The sequence below is a fragment of the Aspergillus tanneri genome, assembly GCF_003426965.1.
Source record: "Aspergillus tanneri strain NIH1004 chromosome Unknown AapTan_6_pilon_pilon_pilon, whole genome shotgun sequence".
NCBI classification, from domain to species: Eukaryota; Fungi; Ascomycota; class Eurotiomycetes; order Eurotiales; family Aspergillaceae; genus Aspergillus; species Aspergillus tanneri.
This window is the reverse complement of record NW_022984633.1, coordinates 4,281,871-4,300,828: the sequence shown is the minus strand read 5'-3', so window position 1 is coordinate 4,300,828 and position 18,958 is coordinate 4,281,871. Positions and strand designations below refer to the sequence as shown.

General features: G+C 41.2%; 3 protein-coding genes across 3 annotated transcripts; 2 read left to right on the top strand and 1 right to left on the bottom strand.

Annotated features, from left to right (window-relative positions):
• Positions 1-657: 657 nt before the first annotated feature.
• ATNIH1004_009398 (uncharacterized protein) lies at positions 658-3,151 on the top strand (the record flags this gene model as incomplete). Its single annotated transcript, XM_033573990.1, has 4 exons — positions 658-678; positions 750-1,338; positions 1,402-1,935; positions 1,989-3,151. 4 exons carry the CDS (start codon positions 658-660, stop codon positions 3,149-3,151), a joined length of 2,307 nt encoding a protein of 768 aa, XP_033424542.1.
• Positions 3,152-5,330: 2,179 nt separating this feature from the next.
• Positions 5,331-6,091, top strand: ATNIH1004_009397 (uncharacterized protein; the record flags this gene model as incomplete). The annotated part of the gene is made up of 2 exons (XM_033573989.1): positions 5,331-5,489; positions 5,537-6,091. The coding sequence occupies 2 exons, from the start codon at positions 5,331-5,333 to the stop codon at positions 6,089-6,091; spliced, it is 714 nt and encodes a 237-aa protein (XP_033424541.1).
• A 7,510-nt stretch (positions 6,092-13,601) lies between these two features.
• ATNIH1004_009396 (uncharacterized protein) lies at positions 13,602-13,842 on the bottom strand (the record flags this gene model as incomplete). The annotated part of the gene is made up of 2 exons (XM_033573988.1): positions 13,602-13,660; positions 13,719-13,842. 2 exons carry the CDS (start codon positions 13,840-13,842, stop codon positions 13,602-13,604), a joined length of 183 nt encoding a protein of 60 aa, XP_033424540.1.
• Between the last annotated feature and the right edge of the window lie 5,116 nt (positions 13,843-18,958).

Below are 18,958 nucleotides of genomic sequence, written 5' to 3'. Positions count from 1 at the left end.
GAGAGCATACATAATAGTATTTGCCCATATACGGACATAGGGAAGTCGAACCTTACGTTCAAAACAAGGTTTCCATCATTTAAATAACAGACAGCTCAATGCCCATAGGAAGAGGAAGGGATATCCTCGCTGAAATACTTGCCTAATCCCGCCTACCTTGGTAGCTTGTGTACCTCCGGACCTTTAACCTGCGAGCTTTGTAAACTGTAAGCCCTCCACCCCAGGGCCTTTGTTATAGCAGCATGCTTGTACATATATGGAGGGCAAAAACTGGACGAAAAAAGAGTACCAAAAGCCATGGAGGAGGGCCAAAGTTACCAGGAAAAACAGGGCAAAGATATATATACGCGTATATATAAGAACAGGTGTAGAGGTTATACTTGATGCGACAAATCCTGATATTTTTGTATGCTATAGTTAGTAGGACTGTTTAGAATTTATGGCGTGGAGTCTGCCGGTTCTTGGCTTGCCCCGGCTCTACAGGAATTGCAAATCTTCATGAGACTTGGCTATAGTACTTCTAAGCCAGCTTTTACACCGTAATTAATGATGTAGTGTGTAAAGTTAAACTGAAGATCTTGCATAACTATAATAGCTATAGAGAACAGACCAAGATATTAATAGAACCTCATGGGTACAGTCGATTATTTATCGCATATGCAGATTACATACCATACAGTACGTTTTAGCCATCAAAAAAAGGTTGCCAGCCGGCTGCTAAACGCTCAAAACGTCCCTCCCTGGCCCAGGAAATACTACTTGACATGGATCTTATGTGCGTGAATCTGCTCAATGAAGGGGACCTCAGCCCTGCAAGCGTTCTTGACTCTATATTGGAGTCTACTGCAGAGTCTCAGCACCTAGATATCCTTACCGACATCCTAACAGTCGGCTCAGAGGTCGATGAGCGCGTCGGGGCGTTTATTACTGCTGCTTGGGACTATACCTGCCGCAACTCTCTTTGGTCGTTTAAGTATGATAACCTGAACGACTACCGCAAAGCCATAAATTACGTTGATATCGTGCGACCCATCATACAAAAGCATAGGAGGTCAGACCGTGCTAAGCACCTGAGCTTACAGACCATATTGCGGAATTGGAAGACCTCTCCTACCTCGGTCACACCTCGCGATTTGCGACCCACGTTCTGGAGCAAACATTTGCTTACGTTGCTGGCTAAACTAAGTAAGAAAAAGAGCCTTGATGAATCCAGGGCATTGCTTCAAGAAAGCGTGAGACATAGGCCCCAGCGAGGAAGAAGCCGAAGCCAGATCATTGCGAGCGATGTGCAACGGGTTCTAGATCAGCTGGAGATAGGTCGAAGTGGAAAATATACTGGTATGCACTGTTTTAGACCCCTGGGGATGTGTCATATGCGACTATAGCGCTAATGTTATCAAGGCATCAATTCCCAGCGAAATGGGGCAAGAGAGGTTCTCACTCCTCCCAGCTACTCCTGCGATAACAACCAGAGCCACCAAAGCAACGTGAACGATGGAGACAGCATGTCTTGTATCGCAGAATCTTCCCATATATCCGATATGCAGCTGAGTTCATCGTATCCGATTGCGCCTTTAACACCCGAATTATCACCTTCAGAGTCTGCGAGTATCGACACCGAATTGCTGGAAGCCTCACCACCGGTCGTTTCCTGGAAGGCCACAGAGGTACTACATTGTGACTGTGCCCCAATCTGTCTACCTCTTGTTGCATTTCTATCGAGTGTGAAAAACGCCATTTCACAGCAGCTCACTACAGCACTAGTACACTGGGCGCGATCTGTATCATGGGGAAGTTTTTGTAGCAGTCATCTCCAGCGCCTTGCAGTCCTTGCCACAGGAATTGATATCATCAACAAGGACAGAATTGATCTGATTGGAACGCTTGAGAGTGTGTGCCAGTATACATGTGAGCATAGCCAGATGATTCAAAACAGTAAGCTTATATCATTGTCCTATAACATCAGGCTTCCATGCTCACAGTCACAGTTGGCGACACAGCAACACCTGTCGACACAACGGATCCTGTAGATCTACTATGTCGGTATACTGGGTCAGCCGATGCTTGGTCGGACTGGACACGGGATGGGATACTACATATCCCTGGGTTCTTTAGCTATATGGAAGACCTGGGTATCTTTGGGCGTATTCGAAGGATACTTACACCATATGAAGGCAAGGCGACGGACGATAGTAGTTCTGCAGTCCAGATCTGCCATGATCTAATAACACAAATGGTGCAACAAGACCCGGCTTACTACGCAGTTCTCGTTGCATGCCGTCCCGATAAGAATTGGAAATTTCTTCATCGCCCCAGACGAAGTCGACCATGCTGCATCCCGAATGATGATGATGTCACTATCAGTGCTCCTTCTGATAAAGTTGGGCTTCTAACCAAAGGGAAGGGCGTCAGTGATCTTCGAAGCACGATTTCATTGCCTGCAAATAGCTGCCATCAAACCGTTCGGCTCGTTCCTGGTTTTCATCGCCACCTGCTCGAATGGCTGGCGGAGAGAATAGAACAGCCAACGAACGACTCCTATAGACAACAGTACTCCACGAACCTAACGTATGATGAATCGAGCGAATACAGATTTGGCTGTCATCGTGATATTATTCTACATCATGGTGACTTGATCCTAACTCTGCCGCAAATTCTACGATGGTCCAAAACATTTTCGGCTAACAATCTTCTTAATATATCCCAAAGTGGCTTGGATGACAATTTTGAAACCCTTGACGGTGGCTGCGATGGGACATGGACACGACTGGCTATAGCGGGCAATTACCATAAGTTAAGCGACCAGTACCTGGGAGCCAACGAAGGCTGGCAGGACTCCGGTACTTTCCGGCATGGACTGGAAGACCACTGCAGGATAGGGAGTCTCAGTGCTGTGGGTGAAGCAACTCTAGGTCGAAGGCAATGGAGGGACCCGAAAGTTATCCAGGAACGCAATCTGATACTGGGGCGAGACAGCACTACAGCCCTTGGGCATGTCCGACAGGTACGAGAACATCTTGCGGCTGAGTTCCACGAGCAGCTCGACCTACTTCAACTGGGATGCGACATCACAGGTATGCCAAAGCTTTGTTTTGATCGTATCACAGCTGAGAATGGAGGCAGACGGCACAGTGCAGAGTATGAATGTTGACATCGCGGACATGATACATACGTCGACAGGAGAAAGCCTCCTATCCCCCATGCAGCAAGAAACTTTGTTCGCAGGTGGCATTAGTATTTCCAGCCCGCCTTTACTAACTCAGCAAGATTTCCAACAGCAAGACCAAGTAATAGCTGTCAATGACAGATACTGTGCGTCATGCGTACGGATGGATTTGGTGTCAGCATCCAGGGATTTCGTGGAGTCTTTTGACGGCTTTCTACAGCACTCAAGTCTTCTGAATGCCAATTGCGAGCAACGTAGCCATAATTCTACGTCTATCCAGGATTGATTTGACACATAATTCGTGTAAGTATATCACATCAGGTAAGCTCGCTTGTTCTCTCAACTAGGGCACAATATAATTGACGCAAGATAGTAAAATTTTGACATAAGTATCTAGAAGGTTATAAGAGACTCCTAGAGACGACGAAAATTTACCTAATTACTATAATTTGTGACAACGCACTATGTTTATGGAGTGGTGGGAGAACGCTAGGCTAAGTGCTACTAATAAGCCAAGTGCCATCATATAGCTGATTCCCAATTCCCCCACCTTTTTTCCGACTTTGATGAAGCCCCTGACTTGTACCTGGTCCTTCGAGCGCAGCTTGCACTCGAAGGATTGGCAACTAGTCGTCTTGCACACCGCATCCCTCCTCGACGCGACGTACGAATGGGATATTAATGAGCCAGTGGCCTGTGCCTTCGGCTATACCGATGCACACCGATAGCCTCTGTTCCGGGGACTTGAGCTTAACCAAGCTTTTCATGGATCGACAGCGACTGAGGGGGCGGTGCTGGAGGATTAGTGCCTCCGCAACCGCGTTAAGAAAGAAGCCGCGATCACAGCCAAAGAAATACTTAAAGATTAGGTATTAATAGGCCTATTCTATACTTAGGCTATCTAGGCATCTTCGCCCGCACTATAAACAGTTACGAGATTGACTTTGATTCCGGGATTAGAGAACGTGCTTTGAAAGTACAATGCAGCAACTATTAAGAAGGAAAGCTAGTATTCGGGCTAAATTTGTTTACCTGCCAACACGACTACTATAATTAAGCAATTCCGTTTCCTAAACGAAACTTTGAGCCTTTAATAATAGATATCGTTAAAAGACAAATTAATAGGGGTATAACAAGTAACTACTACCTCTGGGAATAGGATTTATAATCACACTTAACACGAGCGCAATCAACTGTACAAGATTAGAAAGTAATCTAATAGTATAAAACCCTATATCTTCTGCTTCGCATATTATAAACTAATATTTCTTTAATACTTGCCACAATAACTGTGGAAACTTCCTGTAATTCTCTGCGCTCCTTGTTACCTAAAACCCTTTTAGAGGTCCCCACTACAGAACTGCAGTCTCTGAGAGATTTGCATGGTGTTACTATAAGACATCCCACGACCTATTTTTATTAATATTTGGCTAACTGTGCATGCACAGTGGGCGCTGGTGGTCGTTGCACTGCTCTTGTTTTTTTCCCTATACACACTCGACAACACCGTGACCAATGTTCAGCCCAAAGAACATTGGTCTATTTCAGTCTTATTCCAATTTTATGGTTTGTCATAACACATACGACCATAGGGTGTGGAAAACAGGGCTTCCCGTCCGCTCAGCCGTACTTAAACCACACGCCGGCCGGTTAGTAGTTGGGTGGGTGACCACCAGCGAATCCCGGCTGTTGTATGTCGGAGTTCACCTTTTTTTTTTGATTTGTTGGGTTTAGCGCCCTCGCCACTTTCTCTTCGCCCTCTTCAGCCTTGTTAACCTGAAGCTCAGCTGAACCGCCTGAACCTCAATACTGCACACCCAGTGACCCCGCTCAACCCTTGTCCTGCTGACGTATCCTCTTTCAACGGCACTATACTGGTATGATATTCGCATGTAGCTTAGCAGTCCGGTCCCATTATGCATTGTTACCGATCGCTAAGACTTCCAACAGAGCTACGATTATTGTGAATAGGGCTAAACACACACGAACATCGGCCTACATCGTAGACCAGACTATCAGTTTTCGGAACACAATTTTGACCGAAGGTGGAGATGCGGGCCGCAAAAGCACCCGCTGCTTTTGATGTTGCGCAGCTCAGTTTCCATCCTTTCATAACCGACGCTCGACGCCGCTGCACCTTCTGTAGCGCCCTGTCAGAGCGATAATGTGTCATCTACTCCGCCTCCCTCCTGAAATTCTCGTCTATATTTTCGAACTGCTAGATGACCTGGATGACGCTTTGCGCCTTGCACGCTGCTGCAGGAGGGTCTACAGGACTTTTAACCCGTCAAACACCCGATTGAGAATCTTCCGGTCTATTATCGTACGTCTTCATCACCATTAGGCACTCAATTCTAACAAATGGACTAGAGGAATGCGGACCATCATGCACTTGAACCGGATTTATTTCTCCTGGTTGGACTTAATGAACGATTAGCGCTGTATGACGAATCACCAGTTCCACGTGGGCTCTCCTATCGTAAGGAGTTCTTCCAACAGCACCTCGCTGTCCGAAATCTGTCTGCTGCAGCGATCTGGGAGGTTGTATGTCGGTGGCATGCAATGCGCCTTCTTTTCGATTTCTACTGCGACACATCCATACAGACATCGTACTCCCTTGCACGCTGGCAAGCAAGCGAGGAAAGATGGGAGGGAGAGGACCCTCTTCCACCACCCGTTAGATGTACGTGTGACGTTTTCCAAGAGCTGAATGCAACAGAGAGACAGCGCTCCTATCAACGGTTCTACAAGGCTCTGACCGCTCATTGGGCCATGGTGGAAATACTGTGGGTTGCAAGAGTAGCTGCCTATTATTCACCGGACCTTCGGGATGAGGCTCACGCACGAATATGGGATCTGTTCACCAACATAACGCGATCATTGCAGGAGAAGATAGATATTGTTAAGGTTGTTGACTTCGTGTAGGGCTTTCTAGCGCGCAAAAATTTTGATCTCCCTTTTTTTTCTATTTGGCTGCAGGGCCAAAGAGAAGAAGTCATCCGGGATTACCGCCTTGGAGACGAGACAGAAGACTGGCAATATTTTATTCAGTCCGTCTTAGAGTTCTTACAACCACCTTATATACTTGAGCTTTTAATTCTCTCAACCTGGTCGTTGAATTATACATGGAAAGTCGACCGCCCTACATACCTACGTCGATTGGGGTTTTTTGACACCCGAGATGGGGTTGTGGAACATGGTGACCAGGTTTGCTTTGAGGAGGCCGTGTTTCCGGTGTCAATATGGGGAAAGGGTGTGGAAAATAAACTGCGTCGATTAGTCCAGACTGAAGAAACAGTGGCGGGCGAGAGTCAGTCAGACTTGGTTTCAAAGTGGGAGTGGTATAGGAATGTGACGTGGGCGCAGAAGGAGAGAGGCCGGTTGCTCTTCCGGAACGAAGATCCTCGAGCGATTCTTGACAGGATCCGGGATATATATCCTGATTGAGCTCATCTTATTCTCAGTCGCAATAGACAAGTAACTATAGCAGCCCTTCCACTGATCCAACGCAAAGGTATAAAACAATTCGGGCTGGTCGTCTTGGCATGCCCTCGAAACCTGAAGAAGTCGGTCTGGGCGATTCTTTGACTCATTACTGATCTATTCTCTGTATAGAACAATCATTACTGAATCTATTCTCTGTATAAAACACGGAGTCATTCAGGCATCTTTGCCTCTGTATTGGACAAAATGGAGTGGAAGGCTATTGACTTATTCCTAGATCTATTCCGTAGATAAAATCCGGGATCGTTTAAGTGGTATTGCCTCCTCTGTGTTGCACAGCGGTCTCTTCTTCGCCCTTTTGCCCGAGTTACATCCAACAAATAAGGCAATGTTAAAAGTACCTGAACATGATGCCAACCAAGACGATGGTGGAAAGCCTTGGGACCATTATAAGATGGCTAGGGCGTAGACTTAGCATCAGCAAAGAGAGCTCCGGACCAGCAGAGATTATATATAGTGCCCACAGTTGCACTGCACATGGCAACAATTCGATACCTTGTTTGATACGAAGGCGCGCTAAATTCTTAAGTCTGGTATGCCTTTATTTATTTGGCCCACTGGGAAGGTATAAGAAATCAACATCTTACTACACTTAACCTCCACAAACCGGCGCCCTGTTGACCCCCGTCTCATTTCTGGTAACTGATCGGTTTAAGAAACCTCTGCAACAGAGCAGGGAAGGCTTTCGAGATGCCTTCTCAGTGGCGAATTTGGAATAGTCGGGCCCCAGAAAACCGCCCAAGAGTTATACTGCAAACCACAGATCGGCCGATGTATAGAAGGCCGCCTAGGGCCGACTATGCCCCCCGCTCCACAAACATAAGCCTGCCTTCTAGGAGACAGTGGTTTATCGATGATGTACGGACCAGAGACGGACAAACCCATTACTGTATTTGCATTTGGCTGTGGCAAGATGAGCTCCACCGGGTAGCCCACATAAGTGTCATGAACATGGAGATTCGGAAAACCAGTGCTGGGGTCTGTTATCGACTACAGCTATGGCTGCCTGAAAAGCAGTTGCCGGAGTCCAAGACAAGTTCCTTTCGACAGAGGGAAGAAAGGATGCGGTCCTTGAGAAGCTTTTAAGGTTGAACAGAAGAGATGCATGGAATCCTATTTGTTGCTAAGACTTTAATTTATTTGTTGTTGTGTTTTATTGTTCTTAAGTAACTTAGGAATGCCGCTGGAGCGACTGTCGCAGTTGTGGTTACGGTATCTAAATCAATTATTTCTTCGAAAATCTGCCAATGCTTTTCCAAACTTTCGAAAAGCATGATAGCACCCTGGAAAGGAGAATATAAACATCTATAACGCGTGGTGATGGCGGACCAGCCGCGAAGCCCTTTCCAATAAAAGTGGAGCATATATTGTTTGCAAGTCCTTGATTCTTATAGAATAAAGAGACGGAGCTACCCATTCTTTTTGCCCCATTCGAGGTGCGATTACATCCAACACGACCAAGTACAGATGGGATTGCCTTTAAAGACACCATACGTCACCTATTTACAAAGCAACTAAGCAAGCTTTCACCAAACTTCTATACTAAGCTACGAACGGCATCGTCTTTTTATGCATAAAGATATCTTCCAAGCCACGTCTGGTGTTAAACACAACAAACGCTACATTCCGTTCCAGCTTAGTATCTTGTCCGAATTAATCTCCCTGATTGAGCCTCCAAACAGGCGTATTGAATTATTTACGTGCCAACAAAAGGCTGGGGAAATCAATACTTGAATAGAGTAGGTAGGGCGAGCAATGCTAGGTTACTTAAGTTAATGCGTCCGTGCATGTTATAAGTTTTCTAACAGTTACTAGCTTCTCTATGCTTCCTAACAAGCAGCTACCATCCAGCTATATTACTCATTCCAAGAACATGGACATAATGAAACAGAAAAGGAGTATTGTCATGGTCTGTTTCTGTAGCACTTGTAAAGCCTGTCCCGTCGATACAAGGCCCGGAGTAGAGGGGGTTGAACTTGGCATTGTTTGGTTAAACGTAATCTGAGTTATTTTAGACCCTGTGCAGCTTGTTGCTGTAGAGACCGCAGCCTCAGACGCCATTCTGGATGGTGTTAAGAAAGGAACAGCTGTTGGACAATAGGCCGACAGTGCTGGGTTAGAGCTCGCGGTAGGATATGCATATGCGGGAGACATAAGGCATGTAGACTGTGCTTGAACTGCCCCCTTCACTGGTCTTCTCCATTATAAGATATAAGACAACTAGTAAGGATACAGTGACATACCTTAGCATAAGGAGGACTAGAGCCACAGACAATGGTTTCAGCATCATACATACTGATAGGTAACAGACACAGCACAAGTTAAGAGATCTCTAGCAGTGGAGGTTATATACTTTCTATCAGGAATAGGAAACCCTAAAGTCGGAGACTCTGAGGTGTACTGTATTGTAATCTTTTAGTTATCCTTATGGTGGTATAAAGAGAAAATCTCAACTTACATGCCATATTTACTCTTGAAATAGCAGGTCTAACATTTATTTCCTTCATCCTTGTCTCCTGTTTATGGCTCTGCTGCACTAGGGAGCAGTCCTCACCTTTTCCTGCCGCAAAGTTATCTGCAATATATCAAATCACATTGGCAGTTTTAATATAAGAGAGGAACAGGGTTTCGTAACCTAATATACTTTGGATTCTCACTGCAAATACCATTATGAGGAGATTCTCAAAAGTATTAATGCGTGAGTAGCCCTTCTATGTCTATACAGGAGTTGCACTAATAAGCATAGCCTGGCACTATGGGGCTAAATCCAAAAGCCGTGAGAAGCGAATTACCCAGAAAGATCCTCCAAAAAAATCCCTGCTGCTGGGGTTACACAAAAGTGCTCTCAGAATTTCCGAATAGATCTTCCCCCTGGAACCCTGCAGTCAGATATAGACCAGAGAATTTTCTATCCAGACTGGACCCTGAGGCCGGGATGGGAAGTGTTAATTCTTGGGATTCAGACCAAACGTGGCTATGAATATGAATTTAGGCATAAAAAGACAGGAGGGTCATACTTGGACGTTGATTTGTTTTAGCGTCGAGGCTGGTGGGCGCAAATTACTAAGGACATAAGACAGGAGGAGCTGGCTCGCACTAGCAAATTTGCGCCATACTACGGAGACGGAGACGGGTTTCCATGGTGAACAAGTAGGTACTACGCACCTTGTTGTGTATTGAGTGTTAGTAATGTTCATGTTCTTAGTCGGGAGAGGGCTGTTCTTCAAACCATGTTCGAAGGCTGCAATCCCCTGACAGCTGGGTTTGGTCCAATTAATGATCCCATACCGTATGAAAAAACCTAGATGAGCAGGGCACAGAATAGGATAATAACCTGAGGGAGATGATTTACCTTTGAGGCATGTCTATACCCAGAAATAAAAGTCGAAACAAACTGTCCTGTTACTTTGTTGTCAATAACAATTTTCAATCAGCCGCCCAAAGAAGCGGAAGTACAGTATATGGGAGGGTTCATGTTTACCCTTGAAATCATCATTCAACATTCTAGCTCCTATAGCTGGTGAAGCCCTAGGCCACTCCACGCTAAGCCTCTCGCTCCAAGAGCAGTGGTGCCCACTGTCACCTAACCAGCATCTGCGGCCTGGAACTCAAACTGGGGAGTGCAACTGATCTCCTGAAAATTATAAATAAGATGTGCCTTCCGAAGTTCAACAGCCACTAATAAGATCAGTTGAGTCATACGATCCAAATGAGGTGGACCTCCTCCCAGAGTAGAAGCTTAAAGTCTTAGGTGCCTCAGAGCTGGAACACTTCTGAATATAATTATCGCAGCCGGTCTGATTCACCAACCAAGTATGTCAGGATGCTGCTTGATATGGAGAAGATCCCTATAATTAATCATATCTTGGCTGCTGGATTTTCCTGGATCCTTTTGGCAGGATACCTGGTTTTCCCTGGGACGTTCATGTCCCTCCGCAAGTCTGCGTTGTTCAAGGAAACAGCCAGTAATAGTCAGGCTGGCAGGTCCGCATATCAAGTTGTACAGAACATATCACTTCTCGCCATAGCTGCAGTGTTTTGCTTCCTTGGCTTGGTGGGTGCTGCTTGGCTGTGTTACTGAAATCAGAGCAACTATGTATGGCTCGCTCGCAAAGTGTTCTTGTAAGTTTCTGGCTATAATCTACAAAGGTGATAGAACTAACGTGCAGATGCATAGACCTGTTTTTATAAATTCAGCGACTGGGCTTTTTAATACATTGATTAATGTGTATACAGCGCGAGGAAGATCATGGTCTGTAACAGCCACTGTGACAGCTGCTGTGACCGGGACATTTGCTTTTATTTCCAGTGCTCTGTTCCTTGTCTACAATAATTAATTATTTAGTCGTCTTGAGAGAGCTTTTGACGCTGAGATGAACGCAACTTAAAGAAAGGGGGAAGGGCAACGGGTCTGCGGTTCCACTTACTAATAAATCTGATACTCTCGCCAGAAGTTCCAGAATATCAATGCTTCCAGGCTTAATTATAAAGAGTAGGCCGCAGCATTAGTAGCCTTGATTAACGGGTAAATATATTTTACAACCAAGGCCGGAGCGTCTATGTAAGTTCCAGATATCTTCATATGCTTGTTTATTCCGAAGACGGATAACTAAATGTCATCGGCGACCTAGAGAAGATTGGCTGATTGCTCTGCAGACAAACTATGTCCAATCCTGCTAATAGGAAACGCCGCTTTGAGCGTGTTAAATGCCGGGAAGCACTTTCCAAGTATCTACGTAAGCAGAGCGCCAAGGACTGTGAAGCCCTTCCTCTAACAGAATACAGACACAGAGCTGTCACTATCAGTCGCTCCGTCTGAAGTGCGACTACACCCGTTACAAGGTGATAAGTATAGATGGCAATGCCACCAAAATAGGCGATACCTATTTGCGAGACACCTGAGTGACCTGTCGACAAACTTGTATATCGAGATAAGAATGGCATTAAGCAAAGGAGAGATCTGGGCCGTTCCAAATGATGGGACCAACGATCGAATATAGGATAACCCTGATCTTGAGATCTCCCGAATGCGCCCTGATCAGAACGCGGAAGAGCTACGTGCAGATTTACAAAAGCTTAGGAAGGAATTGGAGGAGGCTACGAATTATCAGATCAAACTAGAGGAAGAAAAAAGGCAGCTAGAGAGAGCCCTGCGAATGCAAACAAGGAGAGCGGAGTGGCTACACCAGGTTCTTCTTGGAAATGAAGGGCATATTCGAGGGGTATTAAACATGGTACAGCAGGTATATACGGTCTTCAATAGTGAGGAGGCAGTATCGCTATACTAATGTTAATACCTATAGTATAAAATACATTCTTCAGCGATCCATAGGGCTTCATGGCTGGTTACGAAATGCAACAGCCCTATCTATCACTTGACACAACCATAAAGCATTTCCAACAGTAGAACCCGTACCAAGCGTCCTGCTCTGTCAATTTATTAGCCGGGGTTTTAAAATGGCAAGTTAGGAACATTTACCTAGCCGCTGCGGTAACAACCAAGGACAAGCCAGCCCAGCGAAATAACCTCCGCCGAGCAACACACACAATATTGAAGCTATAGCGAGGGCAAGGAGACCTAGTAGTGTACTGCACAGAGAGGCTATATTAGTGCGAGCGCTCTCTAATCCTGCGTCGCTTGCTAAAAGCTTAACGAAGCCTTAGCCATCCTCGGACTTTGACATCGCCTTGTATAAGGTGTAGAGACAAATAAGAGTGAATACTAATATGAGTGGTCAAGGTTGAAGAACCTGTGCAACTTTTTATTTATATCCGGCTACATATCAACCATTAATATGAACTAAAGGCACCGGGCACTTGGGTATTGTGAGACTTGACCAGCCGATCCAGGGAAGCTCTTAAGACCTTTGGTTTGTTGGCAGCTAACTACTAATCTTGCATAGGACACATTTAATAATGCAATTGCTTGATTTCTTTCGGATGCTTGCAGACTTATTTTAAATATTGTAAACATTGTTAATATGGCACTGCTCCAGCTTTACAGCTCCGGCCTGATTTTCGCACTACAAAAAACACTGATTAAGGGAAATTTTGTGAGAGAGCTTCCTGATTGGTTATCTACAGACCTAAAAGTGGAAGAGGACCGGAGTCTAGAATTGCGAATCTTGGAGTGCTATTTTCATCGGGTTCGGCCTATCACCTCCTTGCAAGATGGCCAGCTTCTAGCATCTGGCTTTGATGACAAAACTATCAAGTTCTGGGATCCTACCTCTGGCGCCCTCAAGTATACTCTAGAGGGCCATTCTGATTAGGTTCGGTCAGTCGCCTTCTCGCAAGATGGCGAGCTTCTAGCATCTGGTTCTTATAACGGAACTATTAAGCTCTGGGATCCTAACACTGGCGCCTGCAAGCATACTTTGGAGGGCTATTCTGATTGGGTCCAGTCAGTCGCCTTTTTACAAGATCGCTCTGGGATCCTGCATATCTCCTAGCCGAGTGGTCAGGGTATAAATCTATCCTCGTTGACTGTATATCCACAATTGTGAAGCTTATAAGGACATCGCTCAAGTCGGAGAGAGTCTTAATTCTGAGGCTAGCTCGTTCAGAGTACAGTAGTACAGTATTCAACTGACAAAAGTAAGACAAGTAAAGTGTAATGGATTCTCGCCAATAAAACTTCCAGTGGGCAATGGGGCCGTTTAATACCAATCTTCCAGAAGCTCCGACGACGCTTAGCACCTTTCCTTCGCACCCTTCTTCCTCAGAAAGGCTTCTGTGGCTTCCGTTTGGGCCGTAGAAGCACCAGCATGAATCAGCCAAGACAAAGGTGTCGAATTCATGTTATCTATAGAATTGATTTCTGCTCCATGTTTCAAAAGAAGCTTCACGGAGGCTAAGGATCCATATTCCGCAGCTCAGGAGAGAGGGGTACGATTATTCTGATCACGATCATCTTTTGCTGCACCATTTTCTAGGAGGAAACGAAGAAGCTCAGAGCAATCTCCCATTGCTGCGTAGTGGATAAGAGATCTTTTTAAGGGTCCTCGTGGGTTTGATGTGGTCTTTAAATCAAATGAAGAATGCACACCTTCCAGGAAAGCCGTGATATCGTCAGCTAGCTTGATCTCGGGAATGTCTTTCATGCGTTGAAATTCGGCGTGAATAGTAGCGAGATTGTCGGAGTTCCTGCTTCTGCATAAGAAAAATTTCATTTTGACTATTCCTAAACCGTTCCACGGAGTAGCCGCGTAAGTATCTGTAAAAGAAATTCTTCTTTAGGAGATGATATATAAATGTTGTGATCACTGTGCTGTACTGTAAGAAGATAGCATCACATTCTCTTTTGTGTCCTGGACACTAGACTTAAATAACATTTTTAGTCTAATGACTACAGAACATGAGGCATGGATACCGATAATTAGGTCATTAATCTGCACCTTTTTTTCCCCTTCAGGCAGCAGGAGGATCAGCTACAAATACCTGAGAAGCAAGCAGAGGATTCCTTAGATCCCTTATCATTACTTCAGGTTCCTCCTTCTCATATGACAGTGAGAGGTGAACAACGTTACCTATATGTCGGAAAGTTCTCCGGAAATATTGCAAAACATTTTTGCGAAGGTAACTTCAGACTAAGTTGTGGACTATATTATTTTGACATTGGACCATTCAGTTACAGTTGATTGCAAAAACGGCGCCCGGGTCCTTATACTCCTCAAATATTTCCTGTACCCCAATGCCAAAAACTGTTAAGCCACTTTTGTAATTTTTCCGAAGATGCCTGTTCCACAGGGCCGTATTGTATTTTAATCATGTATCCGTTCCTTCCAGTGCCCCCACCGCCTTTCGGCAGTGGGTGCACCACACCGATAGACCAATTCACACCGATAGACCAATTTTCCATCCTCCCATCTTCTTGAGGCTATTCTTATCCACACAATATGCCTAGATCAACCGGAGAACTTGAAAAACGCGTATTGCAGGCCTGTAAAGCCGCCAGTAAGGAAAAAAAACCAAATTTTGCAAAGATTGCCCGGGAATATGGCGTGTTATACAACACACTGCGTGGTTGTGTCTGCCAGGGAAAACAGGCTCGCAACACCCACACACCCCAGAATAAGGCCCTTAATGAGTATTAGGAGAAAGCTGGTACAACTGTTCTAATCTGCCTTAGTTTTGGACAGCAATATCCCCAAAAGGATATATTAATAGTGTTGTGGAACTCAGGGGGAAATGGGGCGTAGGGAGCTATTCTATCAACTACAGGCCAACTAGCCTAATTAGGAAGTAGATGTCATTCAGTGGAAACACCAGGAATCGCAGTATCTTAACCAACTGAGTCTCTTGTATTCCTATCTAGGTGCTCAACTCTAGATCTTGGGTGCTTAACTATCTAAAGGATTCAGGGGTTAAATCGATTGTCAGATACTCCACACCGCCAAGTCGGGCGGATTATAGTATTTCCGTAACACTCCCCTTTGTTTAATACCCCGTAGCCTTTTTATAAATAAATGAAATGAAGCCATACAGACTTCTAAAATAGGAAATAAACAAAACAATTACAGAGGGGTGTTGAACGCCTCTAATAATTAATTTAAAGGTCCTAGATGTTGCATTTATAGGATCTTAGTTCTCTAACCTATTTAGTTGCAACTTTTTAACTATTTGCTTTAATTTTTTAACCTGTACAGCCTTTGTAAGTCCATCCGCAAGTATTTTAGATATAGGAATATAAATTGCCTTAATATTACTATGTTTAATAAAATCCCTGATTGCATGGTATTAGATGCGAATATGCTTGCTCCGCAGGTAATTAACTAGGTTATTTATAAGTGCCAAAGCTCCCTGGTTATTAATACCTAATCTAACTGCTCCGCATGGCTTGCAAATAGCTATAAAAAAATATCTAATCTAGATTATATGCTTAGCAGCTTCTGCAGTAGTAATATATTTAGCTTTAGTAGTAAAAATAGTAGTTATTAGCTGCTTTTTACTATACCAGCTAATTAGTCCTCCGGCTATATAAAATATATATATACTGGTTAAGCAATATTTTATTATATTTTTATATAATAAATTAGAGTATTTAATTAATTCTATTATTCCTTTACTCCCCTTTAAATTATATTTAATATTATAGCTTATAGTCTTCTTTACATATTAGAGAATATATTTTAATACTCGAAAATAAATATCTCTAGGTTCTGTAAGATATTGGCTTAATTAGTTAACATGGAATTAAATATCAGCTCTGGTTCCACCAGCTAAGTATATTAAGTATCTAATAATTTTCCTATATTTTTTATATAGATCCCAGGTTAGTTTACAGGAATTTTTATTATTTAAATTAATACTGGGACTTAATAAAAAATCTTGATCTCTTAAATCTAGTATTCTAAATTCCTTTAAAATAAAGTATGCATAGAACTCCTAGTTAAGCTAGATAAAGTTTTTTTCCTAGGTTATCTAAATCCCTAATATTTTTTATACTAAACTAAAGTCTTTTATAAAATAAAACTCCTTTAATTTTTTTTTAGTAATATCTAGATTATTTAAATTTTTACTAAAGACTAAGATATTATCCATATATAAGGCTATAATAACCCCACGGTTATTAATAAAGACTCCTGGGTCTGCTGTGCTTTGCTTAAATCTAATAAATATAACAAATTCTTTAACCTTTTGGTTCTAAAGGTATGCAGATTGCTTTAGCCTGTATAAAAATTATAAAAGCTTGTAAATATTATTTAGATTATAGGATTTTGGATTAATTCCTTCTAGGATCTTTATATAGAGTTCCTTGTCGATCTTTAATTTAATAAAGGTATTTATAGTATCTAGTAAGTAAGCTTTTAGATTATATATTACAGCTAGTGTAAATAAAATCTACAAGTTTTTTAATTATACTATTAGTGTAAAAATCTTTTTAAAATCTAATCCTTTTTATTAAAAAAAGCCTTAAGTAACAAGGCATGCCTTAAATTAATCTATATATTTATTTATAAAGTATTTAATATTAAATACCTATTTAATAAAAATAATTTTTTAATTAACTAGTTTCTTAACATATCTCCATGTTTTAAAGCAAATTAGGTTATTTAATTTAGTCCAGATTACTTCTTTTTATTGGGGTCTATGGACAGGATCAGATATTACTTTTTAGTAGGTTTTTAAAATTAAAATCTGTTTATTAAACTTACTATTAGCCTTGGTTTTAAAAGCAAACTTATTATTATTACCAAGATAAAGCTTTAATACTACAGCTAGATTTAAAACTTTATAAATTTACTACAGTTTTATAGTAAATATATATAAAAAAGGTTTTTTTACTATTTTCCTTTTTTTTTTATATTTTTAGGCACGTGGTTTTTGCCCATATATTACCTTTATTTAGTTAGATTTAATTACTGCTTGCAAAGGCTTTTAAATTCTGCTTGGTCTGCACAAATCAGAAGTGTTTTTAGGGGTTGGTTGTAATAGTTATAGTTATAGTTATAGTAGTTAAAGGGATTACTAAATATCTCTCTGTATATAACCTTTCTATTTGGTTAGTTAAATAACAGGTTGTGGTTTTTTTTATCTGCTTGTTAATCTTTAACCTTTTTTACCTTTTTAACCTCTGCATTATTAACCTGGTTATTAACCTGGTTATTAACCTGTTAACTGTTTTCTGCAGATTCCTTCTTTTCTTGATTCTTGTCTGCATGTCCTGCAGATATATAAGATATTTATATATTTCCTAAGCTAGGTTAAAGTAGTAGTTGCCCTTTTCTAACTACCTTTTAGTATATTAACTTTTCCCTAATATCTCTGCTTCCTAGTTTTTTGCTGATAAAACCTTTCTTGTCTTCCAGGAAAATAGGGTTTATTACTTAATAAATTATTTAATTTTTTCTAGTTATTACCTGGTAATAACTCCTGCTTGATTTATAGCTAATAAAAACTTTTTTTATTACTTTTGGTTTAAGCTTATTACTATTTTTTAGCTTCTAGTAAAACTAAACTTTATAGAATAAGGTTTAAAACTTTAAAATATCTAGTAGGTGGCCATTCCAAAGTTTAAATAGGCTTTTTTTAGTGTCTCTAACTATTATAGTCCTATTTTATAGATGGTTTGCTATTTAAATTATATATAGCTAATATTTTTTTAAAATATTTATTTTAATTAGTATTGCCCGCACTATTTTTAATAGTAGTTTATTTAACCTCTTTGCAACTTTATTTTGTAAAGGTGTATCTGGCTTAATAAACTTTAATTAAATCCCTAGCTTTCTTACTTATAGTTTTAATATATAAAATTTTTTGCATTATTTATATATATTACTAGGAGCTTAATTTTTTTCTCCTACTCTGCCTAAGCTAACCATGCTTTTAAAGTCTCCTGGATAGTCTCTGCCTTTTAATCCTTAGTTAAATATACCTATGAATACCGTGTGTAGTTATTAGTAAGTAAAAAATAGTATTTTTATTTTTTATTATATTTAGTTTTACTATATAGCCCCCAAAAGTCTATATAAACTTGTTTTAGCAGTTTAGAAGCTTTTAAAACCTTTTTATAGTTCTACTTTTTTATATTTTTTACCTGTATATATATTTTACATGTTTTTAAGTATTTTATAGCTTTTTTTTTAGTAGTAAGGCCTATTTTTTTTACTATTTTTTTAAATCTTGTCTTTCCTGGGTGGCTAAATTATTAGTAAAATAGTTCCTAATCTACCTGCTTTACTAATCTTGCAGATTCTCCCTCTCTAAGTTCTTTTATATCTGTGGCTAATATATTCTTGCTTTCTACCTATCCTAGGTAGCTTGTTCGGCTAATATTATATCTAGTTACAAGAATATTCTCTGTGCCTTGCTTGCAGAAAAATTAGTATTTTTTTTTAGTATACTTGTTTTAAATACAGTTTATATATAAAGCTTGTATTAAAAGCAGGGTTTTTTTTATCCCAGGCATGTATAATATGTTTAAAATCCTTGTTATTTTTTTACTACTTAGTGGAATTTTTATTATGCCTCTACCAGTAATCTTTATAGATTTCCTAGCTGTCCCTAAGCTACCTGTATATCTCTAATCTAATAACTTAAATAAATTAATTTTTCCACTACAGGTTCTTGTTGCTTTACTATTAATAATAGGGTTTTTGCTTTTTTTTACTTAGTATACTTTTTTAAACATATATTTAAACTAATTACTAATTTATTTATTTAATTATACTTTGTGTATACTTCCATATATTCAGCAGGCACTATTTTTTATAGAATTACTTTTATTCCTACTTAAATTACTATTAGTATCTAATTTCTTATTCATAGTTCTTGCCTTTCCTTTTT